The sequence below is a fragment of the Leptosomus discolor genome, chromosome 23 (genome assembly GCF_034619465.1).
Source record: "Leptosomus discolor isolate bLepDis1 chromosome 23, bLepDis1.hap2, whole genome shotgun sequence".
NCBI lineage: Eukaryota > Metazoa > Chordata > Aves > Leptosomiformes > Leptosomidae > Leptosomus > Leptosomus discolor.
The window spans coordinates 6,663,926-6,675,784 of NC_141413.1; the positions used below are offsets into that span (position 1 = coordinate 6,663,926).

The 11,859-nt window shown below is 63.9% G+C and overlaps 1 protein-coding gene across 1 annotated transcript; it reads right to left on the reverse strand.

The window, feature by feature from the left end:
* Positions 1 to 721: 721 nt before the first annotated feature.
* On the reverse strand, positions 722 to 11,120 carry RHOBTB2 (Rho related BTB domain containing 2). The gene is made up of 10 exons (XM_086477111.1): positions 11,062 to 11,120; positions 4,624 to 4,825; positions 4,327 to 4,430; positions 4,027 to 4,212; positions 2,903 to 3,927; positions 1,834 to 1,952; positions 1,599 to 1,749; positions 1,387 to 1,475; positions 1,052 to 1,157; positions 722 to 960 (listed from the first exon to the last, which is right to left on the reverse strand). Exons 1-10 carry the CDS (start codon positions 11,118 to 11,120, stop codon positions 722 to 724), a joined length of 2,280 nt encoding a protein of 759 aa, XP_086333237.1.
* Positions 11,121 to 11,859: the final 739 nt, after the last annotated feature.

An 11,859-nucleotide genomic window follows, 5' to 3' on the forward strand; every position in this document is an offset into this window, starting at 1 on the left:
GGGTTTGGTTGTTTTTTTTTTTTTTGCTTTAAGTTTTCTTTCTTAAACAAAAATGAAAAGTTAAGAGGCAGGGAGGAGAGGGCTCCTGTCCCCTCCCGCTCCCTGAATTAGGACAGACCCCACTTGTAAGCAGAAGCAGGGATGCTGCAGTGCCTGGAGACAGTTGGGGACCGGGGTCCCCTGCACCCTGCCTGACCCTGCTGCAAGTCGAAGGGGGTGGCAGGACCCCCGCAGCGGCTCCGGCTGCCCAGGGTGGTGAGATGCCATCAGGCCAACAAACCCGATCCCGCGGCTTCTGGTTACAAATGACAGTGGAAGCGGGATGGGTTTCTTCTTCCTCATGCTGCTGATGTTCAAAAAAAGAAAGAGGAAAAAAAAAAAAAAAAACCCAAAACAAAGCAACCACCAAAATAAAACCACGACACAGCCCTCGTGCTCCTGTAAACATGAGTTTCTCCTGCTGCTCGGTCTCTGCCAGTCCTGCAGCACGCTGGCAGCCACGGTGTGGGGAGAGCAGGGCTCCAGGAGTGCCCGGGGGCTGGTGCCTGTCCCTGAGCCCCTCCGCAGCGACAGGTCCCTGCTGCCACCGTCTCCTCTGGGGCTTCAGCCGGCGGCGTCCGCTCCACACCTGGCGCTGGGGCAGGTCATCCCACCCTTCCTCCTCCTCCTCTTCCTCCCCGTCTCCTCCCAGGGATGCTGGAGCCAGGGCAAGGATGGGCTTTCAAACCACAGCCGAGGAGGAGGAGGAGGAGGAAGAAGAGGAGGCTGTGGCTGCCGACGATGAAGGAGAGGAGGAAGGGGAAGAGGAGGCATTCCAGAAGAGCCACCGCCTCTTGGGCTGCCGTTTGAGGTGGAGGTAGTCTTCCTTCTCCCGCTCCTTCTTCGCCCGCTGGTAGTGATCCTCCTCCTTCAGGTACCACACCGGCGGCCAGCGGTGCTTCTCAAAGTACTCCTGATTCTCTGCAGGGAAAGGGCGGGGGGAGTGGGGTGGGTGTGAGGACAGCACCGGGACCACCGAGACCCTCGTCATCCCACCCTGGCCCCCACTCACCTCCCGACATGGCCTTCATGTCGCGGGGGAATTTGCGGCAGACGTTGTTGTAGTTGGTGCAGATGTGATGGAGGCACCAGTCGGCGAGCTGGTAGGCGCAGTGGAACTGGAAGAGGTGGAGCCCACGTCAGAGCCACCACGGCAGGGACCGAGGGGGAAGCAGGAGGGATTCACCCTATTCCCCCATGGATGCCCAAGACCAGACCTGGGTGTCTCTGCCAGGACAGCATCACCCCCCCAACCCCGGAGCTACGGGACCCCTCCGCATGGCATCACCCAGCACCTCGTGCATCCCCAGCCCCGCCAGCACAGGGTCCTGTCCCACCACGTCCTACCTGAGCCAGCTCCAGGAACACGAGCACGTCCCCATCGATGTCCACCATCATCTGGGCCGCCTCCATCAGGCCGGTGACGGTGTACTGCTCTGTGGGGGACACACGGGGTTAGGGGGTGGCGGGGACGGCAGGAGCAGCGCCCCGCCACCAAGCTTGGGGACAGCGGGGGGCGGGGGGGACGACATCGTCCCGCTGCAGCCGCCTCGACTCACCGGTGAGAGCCACCAGGTGTGGGAGGCAGAGGCGGTTGGCGAGGATGATGAGCTTCATGTCGTCGAGGTCGGGGCTGGAGCTGAACTGCCCGGTGTAGAGGTACTCCAGCACTGCCCGCATGCAGCTCTTGCTGGTGTAAGGAAGTGCCACCTGCGAGACACACACCGGTTGTCACCCCGCGGCTGTCCCCAGCTGTCCCACCCTCCTGGGACAAACCCCGGGGCCCCTCCTCACCTCGTTGGTGGAGCTCTCCACGAAGGGGCCGCCGAACATCGCGGCCATCCAGTCGCAGCTGGAGATGAGCAGGGGCTTGTGGGCACTGATAGCACCGTCATCCAGCACGAAGGTGACATCTGGAGACAAGCGGAGGGATGCTACTGGGACCGTCCCCATCCCTCGGGGCTCAGCCACCCCCTGCCACAAAACACCTCACACCAGGGAGAGCGGAGGGAAGGGGACAGAGCCTGGCGTATCCTATAATTTGTCCTAAAGATCTCGATCTATTTTTCTAGCATCCCCCACCAGCTCAGAGCGGGTCAGGGAAGGGCTCCGTCTCTTCCCAGGGACTTTCCCAAGGCGTACCATGACACACGTGAAAGCAAAGGGGAAAACCCCAAGGATCAAATGTCTCACCCAAGCTCGAGTCCTTGGGAGAGCTGGGAAGGACGCCGGGGGTCTCCTACCCCCTACTCTGCTCTCCACCCCAGACCATGGCTTCTCCCCAAGGTCCGCCACAGGCCAGCGCACATCTGTCCCCTGACAGCGACAGCTGGACCACGTCAAGGTCCATCCTCACGAAGCAAATGTGGCCGGAGGGAGGCTGGGACGTTCACACCCTCCCCCCCCGCCCCGGGACGTCACCCCGCAGCATTGCGGCACAAGCCGGTGGCACGTGGTGCTTGGCGGAAAGCTGGGAAAGTCCTACCAAGGGCACATTGCTCCTCGTAAATCAGATGACCCCGTGAAAATCTGGGCCCGGGAGGGAAGGAAGTCGCCTTTGCCGCTCTCCCGTAAATAAACAGAGCCGTTGGGCAGGCTGGGGAGCAGGAAACCCTGGGAAAGAGCCATTACACTCACACTTGCCGGGGGGGGGGGGGGGAGGAAAAAAAAAAAGCTATAAAAATCCCAGAAAGCCAAAGTGTGACCAAACACGCTGGGGAAGGCAAGTGAGCGCCTGCTGACCTGCAGCACAGGCCCCCCACTCCTGCATGGAGCTCCAAGCCCCCCATCCATCCAGCAGAGCCCCCCCCCAAGGAAAAGGAGGTGCAACGGACGGTCCTCCCCCCTCGGCCCGGAGTCGTACCCGAGAAAGTCCCCTTGGCCAGGCATTCCTTCACCCGGTTGGTCCTCCGGACATGGAAGGCTTTGGTGATCTCCTGGTTCATGAACGCCTCGTTGTTGAGGATGTTGGCCACCATCATCCGGAGGTCAAACACCTCCAGCAGCTCAGCGATGTGAGCAATATGCATGAGGTCCCGCTCGTTCTCATCCAGCTCCCCCGTGTACAGGTACTTCAGCACGGCCCGGAAAGGACCCGGCTGGATGGAAGCATCCATCTTCACCACCACCATGAGCTTGGACTTGTAGGTCAGCGGGTCTTCTGCCATCTCCTCCTGGATGCTGGTGAAAGCCCGGCTCCAAGAGGAGAGGTCCCTTCCCCGCCGCAGCCCACGCTCCCCGTTCTCGTAGCGGTTGCCCCGCAGGATCCCATCACTGGTGGAGGCTCTAAGGCACGGTTTTCGCTGGCCGGATCCGGCCTCCTCGGTGCTCTCGCAGATATCAAAGCTAGCGGCTCGCAGGAGGAAATCCCGCCCGTGGTGCCTCTCCTCTTGGTGCAGCATCCGCTCGGCGGCCGCGGTGACGGCCACCCCGAAGCCGTGCCCCGCGGTGCTCTGCTGGTCCTCCTCGCTCAGGTCCATGAGGAACAGGTCGTAAAATTTGGAGGAGGAGGTGGAGAGGTAGATCTTGTGTGCGTAGATTTTGATCTTCTCTTGAAGCACCAGGATGACGTCCGCGCACAGGGGGTCCTCCAAGAGGTGGGCTGGGCGCTCCTCGTTGTTGGAAGGGGGGTCCGGGACGATGATGATGGGTGGAGGGGGCCTGGGGGGCAGGAAAGGGGCTTGGAGAAGAGGCCGCTGCACGTTGCGGAGGTGGGACTTCCAGAACTGCAGGTGACGGCGGGAGATGAGGGCGGCACGGATGGCATTGTCAAAGACGTCCTTGATGCCAAACTGGGCCACCACGCTCGTCTCGTAATAGGGGATCCCCAGCTCCTTGGCTACCTCCCTCCCCCTCTCCGGGGGAAGGATCTCGTTAGGTTTGATTGGCCTGAAAAAAGAGGGGAGATCATGAAGACGCCTCTTCAGACGCATAACGAGGAGAAAGCATTGGGCAGGCACGGACATCTCCGAGGCACAACAGTCCCACCTGGCCAAGGGTCGCCGCGCCCGGTTGACGGCCTCCAGGTCGGCGTAGCGCAGGTCGAGCTGGCAGCCCACCAGGATGACGGGCGCGCGGGGACAGAAGTGCTTGATCTCCGGGTACCACATCGTCTTCACATGGTGCAGGGAGTTGGGGTTGGCGATGGAGAAGCACAAAACCACAACGTCGGACCTGCGAGGAGAGGAGGGTCGAGGACCGGCTTTGGTGATGGAGCCAACCCCGCCGTGCTTCGGCGTTGCCCTCCCTCCCTGCCCAGGGTAGCGCGAGGCTCTGCCCCTCCCCTACCTGCCATAGGCAAAGCGCCTGTCTTTGTGATGGTCCCCAAAGGTGTCCCAGAGCCGCAAGGACACACTAACGTCGTCTACCACATCCCGGGAGCGCTCCAGCACCTGCGGGAACAGAAACACCATCCAGCTCCCGCATCCTTCCGCCCTGCCAGAGCGGGGCTGGCCCCGCCGCGGGCAGGGTACGGAGCAGCAATCCGCAATTCCCCCACGGGGAGGATGCAACGCCCCCTCCTCGGGGTTCCCACGGGGCATCCACGAGCCGAGCCTCCCCCGCCCCCGGCATCCCTGCCCTCACCTCCTGACAGACGCGGTACTGGTCGATGGCCCACACCGTGGGCACGTGGGTGGCGAGGAGCTGGTACTGGGTCAGCGTGGCGTTGCAGGCGCGGGCACAGATGAGTCGGGTCTTGCCCACCGCGTTGTCCCCGACCACGACGCACTTGATAGTTTCTACGTTTGGCCTCTCATAATCCATGTCAGAATCCATTAATTGGGACCTGCAAGGGGAGAGAGGATGGGGGGGGTGGGGGGGGGTGTCAGCAAATACAGCCAGGACAAGGGACGGGGTGCCGAGGGGGGCGAAGCAACAAGATGCTGCTGATACTCACGCTCGGAGCCGCCAGCCCCTCGCAGCACGGGGGAAGCTCTGCAGCGACCGGGAGCCCCAGCGAAGGCAGCGAGCGAAGGCAGCTGCCCACCCCTCCCCAGCTCCCGCTCCCCGCCAGTCCCCTTTAAAATTTAATGGTCTCGTGGCAGCGTGCGTTGCTCTGCCGCGCGTCAGACACATGCCCTGCGTTTGATTCCACTCTCCTCCCTCCCCGTCTCTCCGGCCCTGGCTCATGCTTGTTCATGTGAGATGAGGCTTTTTTTTTTTTTTTTTTTTCCCCTCCTCCTTTCCCCTTTCTCCCTCTCCAGCATTTGCAAGCGAAGCTTCCAGATCCGCCCGACCGAGCGCACACCCGGGCACTGCCAGCTTCTCCAGCTGCCCGTCTCGGGGGACCACCAGGTCCGTCCCTCGACACCAGCCTGCCCCTCCTTTTCCCACCCGGAGCGAGTATTTGCTCCCAGCAGCAAAGGAGAAGAAACTCATTTTGTTTCCAGGAGGCTCAGCAACCATCGGGTCTGGGAAGGCTCCCAGCATCACCAGCCTCCCAGGACCAGGCGTGATCCAAACCCTCCCGAGAAGAACGTCGGTGCTACGGGTGCTGCGACGCCGATGCGAAGCGCCCGTATCCACCCTTTGCCTGTTCAGAGCCTGAGTCTAAATTGGCCAGAATTAACTCGTCACAGCGTTAGGCCAGGGATTTCCATGATTTCCAGGGGGAAGAGCAGGGAGGGGATTGAGGGAAGGGGAGAAGGACAACCAAAAAAAAAAAAATAATCCCAATTACTCTGAACTTCCCAAAGCTGCAGATCTCTTCCCCCTCGTCACTCCCTCCTGGCACCGGCCTCCCAAGCTGCTATAATAAACCACCAGCGCAAAGGCTCAGTGAGCTAAAATACCCAGTAACGATGGCAACCGAGCCCTGCACGCAGGGACCAGGGACGCAGCTCCCTAAACTAGCAGCCTGGCAAGGACTTTCCAATGTTAGCACCTCCCTCCCGTGCGCAAGCTCTCTGAGCACACCTGGCTACACCAGCCCGGAGGAGACGGCACGTGAGAGGGCTCAGCACCGCGCAGGTTTGGGCCACAAGCCCTGTGGGCAAGCGCAGGCAAAGGCAGGTGGCACGTATCCAGGTCGCTTTAGGTGCCAGCGCTTAAGACATCGGCTGGTCCCATGGCAAAACTTCTCTGAGTAGTTGTCACCGCCTGCCACATCCCCTCCATCCTTTGGGATGCGGGGAATGCTGGCTGCTGAGGGCACTGAAAACCAGGAATAGCAACCTCCTCGGGAGCTGCACGGCGAAAAGGAGTCAGGGCCGGCAGTCTCCCTCCCCGTTACCCCCTGGAAATTCGTCTCCATCTCACGCATCCAACTCCACTGCCATCCCCTGCTCCTCCCGGGGATCAGCTTTGCTCTGTAGGGCCAGGAGATCTCCACGGAGGGGTTCGTTAGCGCTCGGGGAGCTTCGCTGCGGTTATTTTTAGGGCCAGCCATGCTCCCAAGTCGGCCGAGCTCATTCAGATGGAGGTGGTGGTGGTGGTGGTGGTGGTGAGGCGGGGGGGGGGGGGGGGGGGGGGGGGGAAGGCACATGGAGATGACAACTGCGGTTGGCAGTTTGGATGCTTGCCCCTCCTGGGGAGCTCAGCCCGCACTCAGCCGAGCACGGGGGACTTGGGAGCTTGCTTGGAAAGTCTGGTGCCTCGAGGGAATTAAGGGCTAAATCCTACTGGGATCAGCGCCTGCGGCGAGGAGAGGTAGAGGGGGACAGCAGCGGGTGCAAAACGCGGGCTCCGAATACAGCAGAAGCGCATTGGGGCAACTGGCAGCCCCACGGGGGTGGCTCGCAGCCCCCCCCACCCCCCCCCCCACCCCTGAGACATCACCCCAGGAGGGGGCTGAGCCTCTTTGCAGGGCCCATTTCAGCAGCCCCACGCTGCCACCTCCGCAGCCCCCCTCCCCACCACCGCCTCCCTCCCAGGGACGGCTCCGAAACCCACTGGAGAGCAAGAAATAACCCGAGACATCGCAGTTCCCCCCCACCCCCCAGCACCAAAAAGCCCTTCCCAGGGGAGCAGCGCTGCTCCAGCCACCAGCCCCCTGCTTTGCTCTCCCTCCCCGCCGCAGGCCCCCCCCCCCCTCTTCTTTCCCAAACCACAGGCACCCAATTCACACACGCCCCCCCCCCCCCCCCCAAGAAGAACCCCCAAATTGCTCCTTCCCGGCTGCCCAGCCTGTGGTTGCCACGGCAACTGCACCATCACCCCGGGAGCTGTCGCCTAGCAACTCCCAGGCTAAAAATCCTCCATCCCGCACCTCGTGAAGGGAGGGACACCACCCCCCCCCAAAAAAAAATAAAGAAAAAAAAACAGAAACGGGGGGAAAACCGCCCCGAAAAGGGCAGCAATGCATAAAAATAAGGCGGTATCTCCCGTGACCCCCCCCGGCAGCTGTGGGGTGGGGGGGAGATGGGGCCCGGGAGGCTCGGCGGAGGCAGCCGGGGCTGTGCAGGCCGCGGCGGGGAGGCGGTGCGGGAGCGGGGCCCCGAGCGGGGCTGCAGCACGGCCGGGCCCGGCCACGGCACCGGGAACGGGTGCGGGGCTTTGCGATGGGGTCGGGGGGGGATGCTCGGGGCATCCGAAATCGGGGGTGCGGGGCATTGGAAAGGGAGCTGAGGAGCAGCGGGGGAGGGGGGTGCGGGGCTTTGCAAAGGGAGCTGAGGGTGCTCGGAGCACCCAAAGATCGGGGGGTGGGGGATGTGTGGGGGGTGTGTGTGCGGGGTATTGCAAGGGGGTTGCACCGCGAAGGGGCCCTCGCTGCCCCCCCCCCCCCCCCCCCCCCGCGGCGGGGCGGGATGCGCGGAGGCGGAGCGGGGCGCGGGGTGGAAGGTTTGGGGGGAGGGGGGGGGGGGTATGGGGGGTGGTGTGGGGGTGTGGGGGTGGTGCCCCCCTGGTACTTACACCAACACAGACGAAGCGGCGGCTCCCAGGGGCCGGGGCCGGGCTCGCCCCTCCGGACATGGCCACGGCGCAAGTTGCGCGGCTCAGCTCTGCGCGCTTCGGAGCCGCGTTGCGCGGCTCAGGGCCTGAGGCTCGGGGGCCCATGCCGGTACCTCGCCGCACCCCCCCGCCCCCCCGGCTCTCCGCATCCGCTAACCCCGGTGCTGCGCGGAGCCCCTGCGCGCTGCGCGGAGCCCCTGCGCGGAGCCCTGCGCGCTGCAGTCGCGGCCGCCCCGCCTTTCATTCACAAAAAACAAGCGGCCCCCACGAGGCTCCGCCCCCGCCCCCCCCCCCCTCCCCACCGCCGGCGCCCATTGGCTGAGAGAGACCCGGGGGGGGGGGGCTGCTGGCGGGGAGGGGGACCGGGGTGCCTCAGTGGGGGACCCCCGTCCTGCCCCTCGCTTTCCCTCGCAGGGGTCTCCATCCTGCCCCCCCCCCCCCCCCCCTTTCCCCAATCCTGCCCCGCTTGGGGATCCTCATCCTGCCCCCCCCCCCCCCCGCCCCCCAGTCCCACCCTACATCTCCATCCTCCCCCTAACCCACCCCCGCATGGGACCCCCACTTTGCCCCCCCCCCCCCCCCCCCGCCCTCCATCATCAGCTGCTTCCCATCCTCATCCTCCCCCTGCATCTCCATCCGATCCCCCCCCATCCGACCATCCCTGCACCCCCGGAAGGGGTGCACCCTCTGCCTGCCCCCTCCTCTGAGCACCTTTCCCCCTCCCCTCTTGTCTGGGGGGCTGCCACCCCCCCTGGGGGTCCCAGCCGGGCTATGTGCGGTGCTGGTGGTGCTGCCAGGCTGCCAGCCCTGCTGGGGAGGGGGGCTGTGCTGGAGGAGACCCCTCCTGTGGTTGCTCATAAGCCCCGGCAGCCCCCACCCCAGCAGAACCAGCCCTGCAAGGGGTCGGGGGTGCCGGGGGTGCTGGAGGTGGGGTTCAAAGCAGCCCCATCCATCCACGCTCCCCGGGCACAGGCCGCACGCCGCCGTTCTGCCTTTGACCCCCAGCCCGTAGCGCTCCCCGCAGCCCCCTCCTCACCCCACAGCCCCCCCAGGGCAGCTCCCCAATTCCCCAGCCCTGCCAACTCATAAAAAAACCCCAAAAAACTCAGAGTCATCTTTGCAGCGTGGCTGCCGGGAAGGCATCCGGCACGCTGACCCCCGCTCCTCTGACCCCGTAGATCCACGTCATGTGATGCCTCGCCATCCTTTCCCAAGGCTTTCAGCTGCCTTCCCCCCCCCCCTTCCCTCTTCCATCTCCTCCGCCAAGCCACGCTAAGCTCGGCCTCTCGCTCCCTTCCCGCTCGGATCAGGCCGGCCGGCAGCCTGGCACCGATGCGACGCCGCGTCAGCCGGCGTCAACGTCTCGGCTCTCGCCTCGCCTCGCACCTTTGCATCACCGCCGACCCAGCACAGTGTCCCCCCCCAACCCCAATCCCAACACACGACCCCCCCCCGGCGTCACCCCCCCGCCTCACCTAACTCGCAGGACGGGGATCTCTCTCTCCATAGCAGAAGGAGATGGGGTCGCTAATGTGGGGAGGGGGGAGCCCTTTGGCTTCTGAGCCGGGCATAGGCAGCTCTCGGCGCTGCCTCCGTGCCCACAGCGGGACCGTGAGCCGGCGGCGAAGCTCTCGGCTTCACGGCGGAGCTATTTATTCCCCTGCAACGGGAGCTGCGAGCAGCCGAGCTGCAGCTTTCGAGCTTTCTTCTTCTTGGAGTGGGTCACGGGGAAGGAACACGTAAAGCTTGTTTGCCAGCCGCATGATTTGGCTTATTTGCTCTCTTGTAGCAGGTGCTTAATTGTGGCATAGAGAGTTCCTGGCAGCTTTCTGGGCAGCCCAATTCCCGCCTGCCCCTTTCCCTGCTAGGCAAAACAAAAGCACAATTGTCACTCGCAGTCGAGACACCCGGGCTGAGCCGCTCGCACGGGCCCTTGTCCCGGCAGGAGGAGAAAGCCGGTGATGGGAGACACCGGGGAGGGCACCGGGCAGGGGAAGGGGCTCGGGAGCATCTACGGAGCGCAGAGCTGCTGCTCGCAGCCCCTCTGCGGGAGGAGAAACGCGAGTCTCAGCCGACTGGCTGCATCCCACTGCTTCCCAGCGAGCCCATGCAGCGGCATGGCACGGCACGGGTGCTCATGGCAAGGCACAGATGCCCATGGCAAGGCACAGATGCCCACGGCGTGGCACGGCTGCCCACGGCGTGGCACGGCTGCAAGGCTCCTCACCCTCGGCACCGCTGCCTCTGGCAGGGCTGTAATTAAAAGGCCGTTTGCTCCCCGCTCCCACGTCTCTATCTCTCGGATTTAAACCTCTTGAACTTGTCCCAAAGGGCTCCCAACTGCCTGGCTCCGTCACCACCTTCGCTCCCAGGCAAAGAGCCCCAAACCGACGGCTGAGCGCTGGGGGTCACGCTGGGGAGTTCGCACCGCTGACAGTAACCCCCCCATTTTCACCCCCCAGCATCCTCCTCCCTCCATCTCCCCCTCTCCAGCAAGGACTGGGGAAGAAGCTCTGGATATCGGAGACACGAGCTCTGGCTGTGCCCTCCCCTGTAAACTTTACGACTCTCTTGGGTTTAATGCCGGGAGCATTCCCATCCCTCCCAGTTGCTCCCCGTGCCCCTGCCCAGCCTTGCTGGGGGTCTGCACTGCTGCTCCCCCACTTTGCGGGGGGGGGGGGGGGGGAATGGGGGGCAGGGGTGCAAACCCATTTTCCTTTTGCTCCTCGGAGCAGCCAGCAAATGCTCCACAACCACTGCAGCCTTCCCAGCTCTGCCATCCCTCCCGCCCCCCAACCCTGATCCCCAAATCAAGCTGAGCTCGGCGTTATTCACCTCGCAGAGGGCCGAAGGGCTGTGACAGACCAAAGCAATGCGTCCCTCGCCGGCAGCACCCTGGCAAAAGCAGGTTTGCAGCGGGGGGACACCCTGACCCCCTCCAGCAGCCTTTAGCCTTGCTCTGCCCTAAGCCCCGCCACGAATTTTCCACCTTATCCGTAGGGGAATGGAGGCGTCGCGGCGCCGTGTGTCGGAGGGGAGCAAAGAGCAAAGTCCCCTGGAGAAAGTGGCAGGAGGAAAAGTGCCCGAACCGGGAGGCTGGAGGAGCCAGCGCCGTGGCAGGAGGGTACTTACAGGCTGTGAGCCATGGCAGTCATCTTCCCGGCGGGGCTGCCTTTCCCTTGGGTTTCCATCTCTTTCTCTCGGCAGACTCTGGAAGGAGAGGGCAGGAGGGTCTCTGTGAGAACACCCCAAACGTAGACTCACGTCCTAAAGCCACCCCCCACCTCCTGCACGGTGTCACCCAACTACTTTGGGGACAGAAAGCCTTTGGGAAGGCAAGTCCTGCATGGCCAAGGCAAGTCCTGCGTGGCCAAGGCAAGCCCTGCGTGGCCACCTGGGCTGGCCAAGGAGTGTCCTTGTGTGGGGAGAGGGCTGTCCCTCATCTACCGAGCGGCTCTGCCCGCTGTCCCTACATCTCGCTCTCCCCACGCCACCACCTTCGCCATACGGAGCAGCCGAGGGGGAGATATACAGATGTATGCAACAGGCACACACAGCCCCGTCCCTTTGGCTGAAGCCCTGTGCTGGATTTCAGCCCCCTCGGCCCCAAGGGCTGGCCAGGGTGGTCAAGGGGTCCCCCGGTACCACTCCCCTGCTCCAAGCACCTTACCTTTGGGCTAAGAGCCTTCCCTGCAGCCACGTGCACCCTGAGCAGTGCCTGGCTCCTGCCAGGGAGTGGGTTTCACAGATCCACCATGGTGCCGGGTCCTTCCCCAGATCCACCCAGGAAGAGCAATTAGAGTCACCCCTCCATTTGGCTCCCCCAAATCCTGAAGCTTTTCTTCCCGGGTGATGCTACAAGGGGTCTCCTTGCTCAGGACAGCTGCCCCAGGCATCCACGGGGGCTCGCCAGCCCCATCAGCAGGACTG

Bases quoted from the DNA above. Each gene is read 5' to 3' on its own strand.
- RHOBTB2 (XM_086477111.1), bottom strand. From the start codon at position 11,120: ATGGAAACCCAAGGGAAAGGCAGCCCCGCCGGGAAGATGACTGCCATG. The intron at 4,431-4,623 runs GTGAGGGCAGGG...CTGTTCCCGCAG, and splicing joins AGTACCGCGTCTGTCAGGAG to GTGCTGGAGCGCTCCCGGGA. The intron at 4,213-4,326 runs GTAGGGGAGGGG...CTCTCCTCGCAG, and splicing joins AGGCGCTTTGCCTATGGCAG to GTCCGACGTTGTGGTTTTGT.